Source organism: Salvelinus namaycush, chromosome 30 (genome assembly GCF_016432855.1).
Source record: "Salvelinus namaycush isolate Seneca chromosome 30, SaNama_1.0, whole genome shotgun sequence".
NCBI classification, from domain to species: Eukaryota; Metazoa; Chordata; class Actinopteri; order Salmoniformes; family Salmonidae; genus Salvelinus; species Salvelinus namaycush.
Window position 1 is genome coordinate 20,779,102 of NC_052336.1, and position 13,879 is coordinate 20,792,980.

The window sequence follows — 13,879 nt, forward strand, 5'->3', positions numbered from 1 at the left end:
TGTAATTCATAATGCAAACAAGAGGGTAAAGCCACACAGTCCCTAATCTTTGAATACCAGCCTGCTGTGGTGCTGACCTTGCGGAGACACAGCCACAGGGCTCTAGAGCACCATCTGCACCGGCCAAGCTGGTACTGCACTTAAATCATGCCGCAGTATCTAAAGATAATAGAAATTCTACAGCAGCCACCTTCCCCCCTCTCAGCTTTGTAATAGATGAAGATCAAACTATAGAAATCCAGTCTAAGCAGAAAACGAACATGATTACATATTTCACCTGAGAATCCTTTAAACTATTAGAATGGAATATCGGTCTCATAAAAATATGACAATATCTCGCCAGATCAAAACCCCCAGAAACACTTTACTTTAAAAATGATTTTATTCATTAATACAGTAGTATACTTAAAATTGTGTCACAAAGGAGAAAAAAAAGTCAGCCACACGTGAAGAGCTAATATCCAATTGAAGCTGTGTTATCATATATAAAGAAAATAGTACTGGTGTGCCGTAATATATGGTCTATTAGTACAAAAATACATTTCAGGGCACAAAATAATACAGCATCCAGTATCACAAATAAATGAGGGGGACACTTTCAGAGTACACCCTTTTAAAGAACAGGTCTGCAAAGTTGTTTAACCCAAGCACTTCACTCTTTTGTAAATAACCATAAAAAGACTTGTGTGACAATTATTATTATTTATATGTAGTGTGAATATATTGGTAGAAAATGTGGATTTTATTACTGCTAATAGTTACAAGTTCCAAGGCTCAAGGGTATAACCAGAATACAAAGTAAACCATGGTCAATTCATGTATTTTTTTAACGAGATTTTTCGAAGTTTTATACAAAATAACAAAGACATACAAAAGTTCATTTACAAACCAAGAACCAAGGCCATATGCTAACTTTATGTACAGCCACTTGTCTTTCTTGTAATCTTTTTATTTTTCTTCTGAAGTCATATGTATAGCAGATAAAGAAAGCATACCTTTATTAGCCTCAATTGTTCTTGTGCGCTAAACCCAAGTTCATTTATACAGTGGGTTGACAAAATGGCAAGAGAAAACTTCATTTTTCCATAATTTAACATCATAACTTAGAAGAACCCAGAGGTTTTTACTGAAAAAGTGAATAATATGCAGATAAGGCATCACTGCTTGTTAATGTAAGAGGGTTTTAACATGGTGAGGGAGAACTGAGCAGGCTTCTGGACCTGAGTCATAGCACATGCATAGATCTTGATACAGCAGGAGTAGAATTCTGGTACTCAATACAAAGTGAATCCAAGGTCAGTTTACAGAAAGAAAGAAAAAAGGAAAGGAAGGAAGAGCCATTCTAGTCACAGGATGAACATGTTAGAGGCATGAGCTGGGCTTTAAATCCACCTCAAAGTATTCCACCTTCAGCTTCATTTTCTCTTCTGCAGATGCTTGCCAACTTCACTATCACCATAATCATTACCACAAAGCCATACATTTACATCTTCATCACTTTACTGCCCATCTCCCTGGCACCGAATTCCAAAATCTTCACAAATCCGTCAATGTGGAAAAAACATGACCGGCTTTGTAAAGTCAGCCAACTCAAAATGTGACAAAAAGGTTGAAGTCTGATTCTTGAATTCCGTTTTCTAGAATTGAATTTAAAATGATATTTATACTATATATACTGTATGCATATATAGTATAAATACACCTACATGTATGTCCATCTACTTCAATAGTAAAAACCTCACAAACCATCTTTCCTGTTATGTAACAATTAAAGTTAAAACTTGGCGTATAATGTGATGAGTTACTCAGTGGCACAGGGCATGCATTCCATCACTGGTTAAATCGTTTTGTGTGTTTTGTATTTTCTTCAAGACCTCGGAAAGAGTTAAAGGACAGCACGCAGGGGCAACTTCAGTCTCCTTCCATCTTCCATGGGCACAGTAAACAACGCTGGAGCACTAGGTGTAAATACTTCATTGTGTATGGTCCACCCATGGAGAAATGGTGTGTGTGTGTGTGTTTATTATCACTCCTTTTCTCATGGTTTCACATTCAGTAACAGGCCAGCTGTTGCACTCTTCAGAAATGGTCGATGAGCACAGACACACAGTTGGCTCCCACCAGGTAGTTGGGGTCTCCAGGGAGAGACTGATTCTGCCAACTCTTGGGATCACCTGAGGGGGAGAGAGAGAAGGAACATGGTAATGATAACAGGTGGAGAAAGGGTATAAGGTTCATAATACATAATGCACTTCATGCTAAACTAACATCCAGCAAGCTCCAAACACTAAAATAAAACACCCTTTGTTCCATTAAAGCCATATATACATTCGGTTTGTGGTACACACCCCAGGATGTAGCTTGACAGAAGTAAACTTCCCATTACATTGCTAAAACCACTCTTCGTTTCAAATTATAGCTCTTAAGGATAGAGTATGTACTGGAAGCGACTGTAATTTGAAATTAATGGGTGGGTTCCAGCCCAGGCCTGAGCCAAGAGTATTGCCTCCACAGAAGAACCAATTTAAATAATTGTTTAAAAAAAAAACAGCTTTAGACTGAAAATTGTTACACTAAACTGCACCATTTCTTCCAAACCACAATGCAGTTGCATTTTAAAGCACTGTTATTTCAGATAATTGCATTTATTCCCTCAGGGCCATGTGAGAAAAGTGAGTTTTTTGAGATCTTCAGATCAAAGTGCATAAAAATTGCAGGCTTTTAGCATGCTTTGTTGTTCTGATAGGAAATCACAAGTGGGGATAATGCATCATAATCATTATAGTGTAATTACTCCTAAATGTCAAAGGGATATTAGCAATGACAGGTCCTATCAGATAGGATCCATATGAGGACCAAGAGGTGTTTAACAGATTTTTCTCAAATCAATTGTCAATGACTCAGATGATTTGTTAGAGGTTCACAATTAGCCAGTGCAGCAGGAGGAAGAATGTTCACTGTGAAACTCATAATGACATCAGTACATTAAGGTAATGTTTTGTCAGAAGTAAACTGATCAAGTGTGGTTTGGATTGAATCTCTCCCGTCCGTGAGCAGACTTCTTTCAGAACCATTCCAAACCAAGACCATTAAGTCACACACTATGCTGCTTCCTTACTGGAAACTCCCATTGTGCATGGGCAGCTCAGCACCCAACTAGAAAGGAGTCAGACTCAGTGAGGAGCAAGACACAAGTCGAAGCTAAAGCTAAAGAAAGGCCTTGTTTTACAATAAGAGGATTAGAGCACAGCCCTGTAATCCATCTACAACGAAGCAGGACAACAAATGAACAAGCCAACGAGGCAGCAGTAGGCTAATTTAGCCCTTCATGTCCAATTCTAGCTGAGAGTAAATAGTAGCTAATCCACGGCAGTGCCAAGTATACCATTTAGACATTTAGAGAGGAGCGGAGGGAGAGCAGAGAGCTGTCTCAGTTCTGTTCTGATGCTGTCAGACAGACAGATCTCAGATCCAACCCACAGGCTGTTCTCACATACACAACAGAATATCTGTAAGTACTGAGAGAGCCATGCGTCTGTCTCTGAGAGGGTCCTCCTCCAAATTTAAGCGGTCCACTGACTGCTGCGTTTCAGGATAGACGTTTGGGTGGCTATGTGAGAGAAAAAAAATCACTTGTAGGAAAATAATGTGGAATGATTCACTACAAAGAATTTAACTAATCGTATGAACATAAAACTGATCGGCTGGATGCATGTCCAATGGAACTATATCCATGTCAAACAGATGACAAACACAAAGTGGAGGAAAGAACAGAAATAAATATGTTTCAGCATGAAAAAGCAATGACAAGAAGAACTTTGATCTGAAGACCACATCAAATAAATAAAGATCAGTGGATGAATGAGTGAGTGAACAAACCGAAATACCAAAATAAATGAAACCATAAAAATCATAAAGTGACCCACAACCATCAGTTTGTCACAAAGCCAACCCAAAGCCCCGACCCCAAAAGGACAGAGAGAGGACAGCGTACCCGACGAGGAGTCGGAGGATTTTAGAGCAAAAGACCAACCATCTGGGGTCATAGACGCACAGTGAGGTAAACGCAGCTCCACAGGCTTCAGGAACTTGAGGCCGTGAGGGCCACACATCACCAGCGGGCTGAGCAGGGTCTCTCCTGGAAACAGATATACACCACAGGGTTAGAGGCTAATACATATGCACACAGTGTTCCTAAGATCACTAAAGCTGTTGGGCTACTTAATGGGTTGACACAGGCACGGTGAACATTTAAGACAATGAAAACCGTTAAAAGATTGAAGGAAAATATACCTATCCTAGAAAAACTCAAAGAGAGAAGACAAGAGAGAAGAAAGAGATGATAAATGATCTGTGAAAACAACAATTATCTCATGAACACATTTGGAGAGAAAATAACCCCACCATGGACTGATACAGTGCCTATCATAAGTATTCACCCCCCTTGGATTTCTTCACATTTTATTGTGTTACAAAGGGGGATTAAAATTGATTTAATTGTCATTTTTATTTGTCAACGATCTACAAAAAATATTCTGATGTCAAAGTGTGTAAAAATATATATTTTTTTGATTCATGAAAAATAAAACAATAATATAGCTTGATTAGGTAAGTATTCACCCCATAGTCAATAATTGTTAGAAACACCTTTGGCATCGATTACAGTTGTGAGTCTTCTTGAGTATGTATCTAAGAGCTTTGCACACCTGGATTGCGCAATATTTGCCCATAATTCTTTTCAAAATTCTCAAGCTTTGTCAAGGTGTTGGAGATCATGGCTAGACAGATCAAGTCTTGTCATCGATTTTCAAGCAGATTTAAGTCAAAACTGTAACTTGGCCACTCAGGAACATTCACTGTCTTCTTAGTAAGCAACTCCAGTGTCGATTTGGCCTTGTGTTGTAGGTTATTGTCCTGCTGAAAGGTGAATTATTCTCCCAGTGTCTGGTGTAAAGCAGACTGAAGCAGGTTTACCTCTAGGATTTTGCCTGTGCTTAACGATATCCCTTATTTTTATCCTGAAAAACTCTCCAGTCTTTGCCGATGTCAAGTATAGCCATACCCTGATGCAACAATGCTTAAAAATAAGGAAGCATTTACTCTGCGATGTGTTGGGTTTGCCTCAAACATAAGGCTTTGCATTTTGGCCAAAAAGTGTATTCCTTTGCCATGTTTTTTACAGTATTCTTTTAGTGCCTTGTTGCTCCTTTGCCATGTTTTTTACAGTATTCTTTTAGTGCCTTGTTGCATACAGAAAGCATGTTTTGGAATATTTTTATTCTGTATATTTGTATTGTTCTTTTCACTCTGTCATTTAGGTCATTATTGTGGAGTCACTACAATCTTGTTGATCCAGCCTCAGTTCTCCCATTACAGCCATTGAACTCTGTAGCCGTTTTAAAATTACCAATGGCCTCATTGTGACATCCATGAGCAGTTTCCTCCCTGTCCTGCAGCTCAGTTCAGAAGGAAGACTGCAGCTGTGTTCGAATACCCATACTGTATACTATATACTTAATAAGCATATACAACATACTATATACTATTAGTTCATTTTAGTATAGTGTAAACCAACGGTATTCTTTCAGTTGAGCATACTAGCACTTCGCCTGTCGACCGGAAGTTGATGCTGTTGCTATGCACAATTGAGAGCATCCTGTCGGGCTGTATCACCGCCTGGTATGGCAACTGCACCGCTCGCAACCACAGGGCCCTCCAGAGGGTGGTGCGGTCTGCCCAACGCATAACCGGGGGCAAACTACCTGCCCTCCAGGACACCTACAGCACCTGATGTCACAGGAAGGCCAACAAGATAATCAAGGACAACAACCACCTGAGCCACTGCCTGTTCACCCCGCTATCATTCAGAAGACGAGGTCAGTACAGGTGCATTAAAGCTGGGACCGAGAGACTGAAAAACAGCTTCTATCTCAAGGCCATCAGACTGTTAAATAGCCATCACTAGCACATTAGAGGCTGCTGCCCTATTTACATAGACTTGAAATCACCGGCCAGTTTAATAATGGAACACTAGTCACTTTAATAATGTTTACATATTTTGCATTACACATCTCGTATGTATATACTGTATTCTATTCTACTGTATCTTAGTCTATGTCGCTCTGACATTGTTCATCAAAATATTTATATATTCTTAATTCCATTCCTTTACTTAGATTTGTGTGTATTGTTGTGAAAATTGTTAGATATTATTTGTTAGCTATTACTGCACTGTTGGAGCTAGAAACACAAGCATTTCGATTCACCCGCAATAACATCTGCTAAACACGTGTATGTGACCAATAAAATTTGATTTGATTTGCAACCTCTTGCTAGCTTGTTAGCATAACAAATGACTAGCTAGACATCTTACAATTTCGGGTGTGTTTGTAAATTCAATCTGGAGTGCCAGAGTGCGCTCTGGGCTTTCGTAAATTCAGAGTTTTGTCAATTGTCTTTCGCACACTGAACACTCTGGCCGAGGAGTAGGGTTGAACAGAGAGTTCTGACCTCACAACGGCAGACAAGCACCCAAGCTAACTGGCTAGATACTTTCAGACACAAATGAGAGAACACCTCACTCTGAACATTTTAATCTCCCTAGCAGAGCTGATTAGGCTGTTTTCATGTTATCCATAGCATTGGTGACTTTAACTGTGCTGCTGGCAACAATTTATTTCCGCTTTTTTGCCAATATTTTCTGCAACCGGTCATATTCAACGGGTGTTGAGCATTCGTAAATTCATCAGTTATTCTGCGCTCTGGCACACTCAGATGAGAGTGCCCTGAAATCGGAGTAGATAACCAGAATTAATGTCCATTGAGAATGCACAATGACTATAACACTTAGGTAAGCATGACGTGAATAATCAAGTCAATAAAAGTTGGTTAGTTAGTTAAATAGCCTATAGTTAATATACTGGCAAGTTTGACAATGTATTAGTAGCCAACTAGTAGCTAGCTAATATACCGGTACATACTGCTGTAATGATATGCTATGCGTTTCGTAAAGTTAGCGAACATAATGTGTAACGTAACTTAATTGAAAAGTCATTACTTTATTACATTGCTCAACATTTTCCTAACATTTGTCATAATTAGTTAAAGCAATGAATTTGTATCTGCTCTCGTCAGACTACGGCTGCATATTTTCAGCCATTTTCTTAAAATCTGGAAACGTTGTGAAGCCACGCCCATTTTCTGAAGAATTGCATTATGTGCTCTAAATGCATGTAAAGTGTCCACTGCTTGTATACTTCGCATTTTGTACAACATCCGGGAACTTTTGGCATACTAACTATATCCATACTATGACCAATAAGCATACTACATACTCAATTTACGTCACAATAGTACAGTTAGTATGAGTATTCGAAACACAGCTTGCATCTTTGATGTGTCTAGGTGGTTTAATACATCATCCAAAGCATAATTATTAGCTTGACCATGCTTAAAGAGATATTCAATGTCTGATTTGTTATTGTTACCCATCTACCAATCACTGCCCTTCTTCATGAGGCTTTCGAAAAGCTCCCTGGTCTTTGTAGTTGACTCTGTGATTGGAATTCAATACTTTACTAAGGGACCTTACAGATGTTGTATGTATGGGGGAAAGAGGAAATGGTAGTCATTAAAAAAATAATGTCAGCACCTATTATTTTCACACAGAGTGAGTCCATGCAAGTTATTATGTGATTTGTTAAGCAGTATTTTACTCCTGAACTAATTTAGGCTTGCTATAACAAAGGGGATGAATACTTATGCAATGACTATATTTTTGTTAATACATTTTTATTCATTTGTAAAAACTTGTAGAATTTTCTTTTCACTTTGACATTATGGAGTATTTTGTGTAGATGAATGAAAAAAAAAAATCTATGAAATCTATTTCAATCCCACCTTGTAACGCAACAAAATGTGAACAAAAATCCAAGAATCCAATACTTATAATATCCACTGTAAAGCCAGCAATTAAGGTAACTAAAAACACTTAAAACTGAGGAATAGAATATCTTAAGACTAGAATAAAACTTGGCGAATGACCCCATGTGAAATCTTCTAACTCCCGTGTACCATGAACCCATGTCTGACCTTTCTCCTTGTCCAGAGGGGGCAGGATGCTGTTGTCCCGGCAGACTTTGAAGTAGATCTCCTGTTCTACGCCCTCGGGAATGGCCCCCTGTGGGATGATGATGCTGACACCCGTCTCGATGGAGCTCAGCACCCCTCCATTACAGTTGAAGACCCCCCGGGCCGTGGCCACCACCGTGTGACCTTCATCCTCATCATCATCCTCCAGAGCACTGGGGCTACAGGGGGAGAGAGTTGTCACAGTCAGATACCAGAACATAGAGCCAGTTAGAGCCCGCCTCTGAAACATTTGTGACACATTCTGGACAGGCAAAGGCATTGGTATCATTCAATGTGTCAACTATAGAACTGTAAGAAACATGACCATGTGACTTTGCATGCTTTCTTTTCTCTAGCCATGCACAGAGACACTCCTCACTCCTGGTGTGTTTCTTCCATAATACATGAAGCGAGGCGATAACACTATAATCAATATATTATAACTGAACCCAGTATCGTTCAGCCAGTGGGTAGGTTACCCCTCTAGGGGTGATGTTGAATCTTCTCACCTGACAGGGATGGCCTTGGGCACAGCGTTGATGTTGTTGTGCTGGTACTTGGACCTGTTGTCCATGGTGCGTGTGAAGGTGTCCATGCCAGAGTCCAGGTCTGTAGGCTGGGGGGAGATCTGGGGCTTGACTGGGGCTGTGCTGTTGGCTGGGGCCAGGTCTGTTTTGTTGTTGGGCAGCAGGTTGTGGTTGAACTTGGGGCTGTCAAACTTCCTCTCGAAGGGCTTGGCGGAGTTGGTGTAGGGCTTGGGGACGTAGCGGTTGTAGCTGGTATTGGCCGGGGTCTTGGGCTGGTCCTTCATTGCCGTACCGTTCACTGGAGACTTCTCAGGGTAACTCTTCTGGGGCAGGTAGTTGGTCGTGACTGTGTCTGCTTTGGGAGAATCATGGGGATCTGGTAAGTGAGTCACTATGAGTGTGTGTGAGTATTATATTTCTAGATAAAAAATACTGCATGTAGAACTAGACTAGTGTGTGTCCTATACAATAGTGCTTACCCTCAGGTGAGGTGGGTTTGGGCAGTATGGCAGGTGGGGCAGCAGGGGTAACCTGGGGAACAGGTTCATATCTCCTCTCCACAGGACTGACCTTCTCCACTGACTCTGCCCTGTAAAAAAACACAAGAGCACATTCAACCAATGTCACAATGATGGCACAAACATATGGGTTTAAGGTAAAGAAGAATTCAGGCCAGGGTTAGAATAACTGATTTTAAATAATGTATCACAGTTTGTTACTGCAGTTCAGCGAGTCTGTTAGTTTTAATAAAACACAGTGGCTCCATCTAGTTAATTGACTGTATTCATTTACACAGATTGCTTCTCCAAAACACACTTTAAAATATGCTTTCCACTACTAGTGCCAATAAGATGTTACAGTGCAATTGATCATTTTGTAGCAGTTACAAGTGAATGGTTTTGTTAATTAGCTAATTACAAAATGGGGCAAATACTGATGCATACATTGCAGCTTTGACATCCAAAGTAGCCTGAACGTCTCTTGAGGGAAGTTTTACAGTGGTAAAACACATTGTAAGAACAATGAAACCCATTGTTGATAGTTGAAAGAAATTCAGAATAAAAGAATACTGTGATAGTATTTTTCCCTTCCCACTTAATCTTATATCTTTGGCATGGTCTTTGACTGAGGCGGAGAATGCACACAGTGTGGTACATCAAAGTAACCCTTCTACTGTCACCCAGGAGGATAACAAAACACAGCTTGCCTTCAAAAATTTGTTTTTCATTTGTCAGCATGGGCCAACCACCAACTCTGTTCTTTTCAACTATAAGAGGACCATTTCCATGGCAGGGTGAAACAAATGTTCCGGTGGCGGTAGTGTGTGTTGCTGAGAGATATACTGTAGTCTAGCTTTAGACCCCAGGAGTAGTGTGTGTATGTAGCCACAGTGGTTCCTCCTTTAAAAGTTGCGTTATACTGCAGTACACCTTGCAGGCTGCTGCAGCATTCTGTGGCACATTATTTAATTGTCATACATTTTTTCTGTTAATGCAAGTTAGTGCTAGTTTGACCACCAGAGGGCATCTTTGAGAAGCATTTGATAGTCTTCCAAATTGGCATTACCAGAGAATTTAAAACTTTTTTTGTAATAACATAGCATATGGGATTGATTTTAAGAAATTTGGCTTAATTAATCTGATTAATATTATGGTGTTTCTATTCCGAGAAAAATGAAACCCCCAGGGTTTCCGTTAGGATGGGATGGAAAATATGGCGCTGTACAACGTGACGGCCGGGAGTAGGCTACAGGATTGGAGGATTCTAAATTGTTTGCCTTCATTAGACAACTTTGTTCCAATATTTCTGTAAATCAGTGATATTTATTCCCATAGTAATTCATTATGGATCCATAACTAAATCAACATCTGCATTTTGAAAGAGTATTTTTATCGTAATTTTATTAACGAAAGCATAAAGATGCTGATGAAGAAACACAGTACGGTACAGTATATGCTTCTACATTTGGATAATAAAGCATTTAGAAGATATAAGCCACCTGCATTTGTTTATTAGGCTACTGTGCAGTCTGACAAGTAAACATAGCCTATAGTACATACTGTAGTAAACATGGGAAAGTGCCCGGGTTTGCATTGCAAATGAGGGCATAAACTGGGTCAAGACGCCAGCAGAGTAAGTAGACTTTTATGTAGTAAATTAAAAGTAAAATCAAACCTACAACACCTACGGTAGGCCTACAGTATATCTCAAAATACTTTTTTTCATCTCTACATGTAGGTAGGTCTCCTGATTTAAACCTGATCGAACTTGTTTGGCATCAACTGAAAACATTAATCTGTAACTGCCAAGCCGACAAGCAAAGATGAACTGGGCAAGGCCATCAAGATGTTTTGGCTAGAGAAATTGACGATACAACAATGCAACAAATACATTGATAATCTAAGCAAGGTTTTACCTGTGGTCGTGGAGCTGGGTGGAAGTGTGACTAAAATGTAGTTTAAATAAACATCCGCATTTTAATGTATTTTTTTCTCTTTATTTAATTAAGCCTCATAGCCTACCTTAGCCAGTTAAGTTATTTTATATAGGTCTAGGCTATGAAGAAAGATTCCAATTAAGCCCTCTTGTTGTTTGTAAAGTCAAATTAAAATTAAGATTATTTTTTAAATGAATTGCTCGACTGGTGTAGGTTTTCTCCATCTGTTGGTGTGCAACACTTGCCTAACAAGTAAGCTATATTTTCAGCACCAGCCACTGTTCACCTCCTATTGATTGCGCTGCGGTTGCTGCCAGTTGTTTTGTAAATTTAACTAGACAAGTCAGGTAAGAACAAATTCTTATTTACAATCCCGGCCTACCCCAGCCAAACTCGGATGACACTGGGCCAATTGTGCGCCGCCCTATGGCACTCCCAATCACGGTCGGATGTGATACAGCCTGTATTTGAACCAGGGACTGTAGTAATGCCTCTTGCATGGAGATGCAGTGCCTTAGACCGCTGCGCTACTCGGGAGCCATGACCAATATATTATATACACTGCTCAAAAAAATAAAGGGAACACTAAAATAACATATCCTAGATCTGAATGAATGAAATATTCTTATTAAATACTTTTTTCTTTAGATAGTTGAATGTGCTGACAACAAAATCACACAAAAATGATCAATGGAAATCAAATGTATCAACCCATGGAGGTCTGGATTTGGAGTCACACTCAAAATTAAAGTGGAAAACCACACTACAGGCTGATCCAACTTTGATGTAATGTCCTTAAAACAAGTCAAAATGAGGCTCAGTACTGTGTGTGGCCTCCACGTGCCTGTATGACCTCCCTACAACGCCTGGGCATGCTCCTGTTGAGGTGGCGGATGGTCTTCTGAGGGATCTCCTCCCAGACCTGGACTAAAGCATCCGCCAACTCCTGGACAGTCTGTGGTGCAACGTGGCGTTGGTGGATGGAGCGAGACATGATGTCCCAGATGTGCTCAATTGGATTCAGGTCTGGGGAACGGGCGGGCCAGTCCATAGCATCAATGCCTTCCTCTTGCAGGAACTGCTGACACACTCCAGCCACATGAGGTCTAGCATTGTCTTGCATTAGGAGGAACCCAGGGCCAACCGCACCAGCATATGGTCTCACAAGGGGTCTGAGGATCTCATCTAGGTACCTAATGGCAGTCAGGCTACCTCTGGCAAGCACATGGAGGGCTGTGCGGCCCCCCAAAGAAATGCCACCCCACACCATGACTGACCCACCGCCAAACCGGTCATGCTGGAGGATGTTGCAGGCAGCAGAACGTTCTCCACGGCGTCTCCAGACTCTGTCACGTCTATCACATGTGCTCAGTGTGAACCTGCTTTCATCTGTGAAGAGCACAGGGCACCAGTGGCGAATTTGCCAATCTTGGTGTTTTCTGGCAAATGCCAAACGTCCTGCACGGTGTTGGGCTGTAAGCACAACCCCCACCTGTGGACGTCGGGCCCTCATACCACCCTCATGGAGTCTGTTTCTGACCGTTTGAGCAGACACATGCACATTTGTGGCCTGCTGGAGGTCATTTTGCAGGGCTCTGGCAGTGCTCCTCCTGCTCCTCCTTGCACAAAGGCGGAGGTAGCGGTCCTGCTGCTGGGTTGTTGCCCTCCTACGGCCTCCTCCACGTCTCCTGATGTACTGGCCTGTCTCCTGGTAGCGCCTCCATGCTCTGGACACTACGCTGACAGACACAGCAAACCTTCTTGCCACAGCTCGCATTGATGTGCCATCCTGGATGAGCTGCACTACCTGAGCCACTTGTGTGGGTTGTAGACTCCGTCTCATGCTACCACTAGAGTGAAAGCACCGCCAGCATTCAAACGTGACCAAAACATCAGCCAGGAAGCATAGGAACTGAGAAGTGGTCTGTGGTCACCACCTGCAGAACCACTCCTTTATTGGGGGTGTCTTGCTAATTGCCTATAATTTCCACCTGTTGTCTATTCCATTTGCACAACAGCATGTGAAATTTATTGTCAATCAGTGTTGCTTCCTAAGTGGACAGTTTGATTTCACAGAAGTGTGATTGACTTGGAGTTACATTGTGTTGTTTAAGTGTTCCCTTTATTTTTTTGAGCAGTGTATATCTTTTTTCAGAACATTAACCGTGTGTATGTTGGTTTGGCAAGATAGATCGAAATGATTTGTTGCAAGTTGTGTGGGGTGGGTTCACATCTTGCTCGGCTATTAGACAATTCTTTAGTTAAGGTTTAATAGTCTATTGTTCAGCTAATAGCCCATCCTGCTACGCTTGTGAAAAACTAACAATAATTACTTTTTCCACATGTTAAAGATTCCAATTGATGAAGTGTTTTTAGCCACAATCGGCCCCAACCCCAAGTAATACATTCGGGCACAGTCGATAGCGTGCTGGACTTTGGGATAGAATGTTGAGAGTTCGAAACCTGCTCCCTGCTTGTTTCACTACATTATTATGCCGGGCTCAGAGCAAATAGCCTGGAGTGTTACTCCCATCTCCTTGCTCGCGTCATTCTCCACCTGAGTGGCTCCTTTGTGGGCATGCTGGCAGGATACGGCAGCACCTTCGATTGTGCGTCAAGAATTCAGCATAGCAAGTTTGTATGAAGTTATCAATGCATAACTTCAACAGGGTGCAGACTGGAGAGCTGGATGAAAAAGGAACCTTATGTTGATATCAACTTCAACTTCAACAGGCAAATAGTAATATGCTCTAAACCGCTCTGGTGACAAAAACCTTGCTGCCTT

General features: G+C 41.1%; 1 protein-coding gene across 8 annotated transcripts in view; it reads right to left on the reverse strand.

Annotated features, from left to right (window-relative positions):
* Positions 1–360: 360 nt before the first annotated feature.
* The window catches only part of LOC120025359 (tight junction protein ZO-1-like), an 83,584-nt gene continuing 70,065 nt past the window's right edge, over positions 361–13,879 (reverse strand). For 3 of the 8 annotated variants that reach the window (XM_038969897.1, XM_038969896.1, XM_038969895.1), the window contains 5 exons: positions 9,137–9,246; positions 8,640–9,012; positions 8,092–8,309; positions 3,995–4,138; positions 361–2,174 (listed from right to left, as the gene is read on the reverse strand). In XM_038969897.1, the coding sequence (XP_038825825.1) occupies positions 2,080–2,174; positions 3,995–4,138; positions 8,092–8,309; positions 8,640–9,012; positions 9,137–9,246 (940 nt within the window). In that variant the 3' untranslated portion in view covers positions 361–2,079. The remainder of the gene's footprint in view (positions 2,175–3,994; positions 4,139–8,091; positions 8,310–8,639; positions 9,013–9,136; positions 9,247–13,879) is intronic. The other 5 variants (XM_038969902.1, XM_038969900.1, XM_038969901.1 and 2 more) reach the window with 3 other exon arrangements.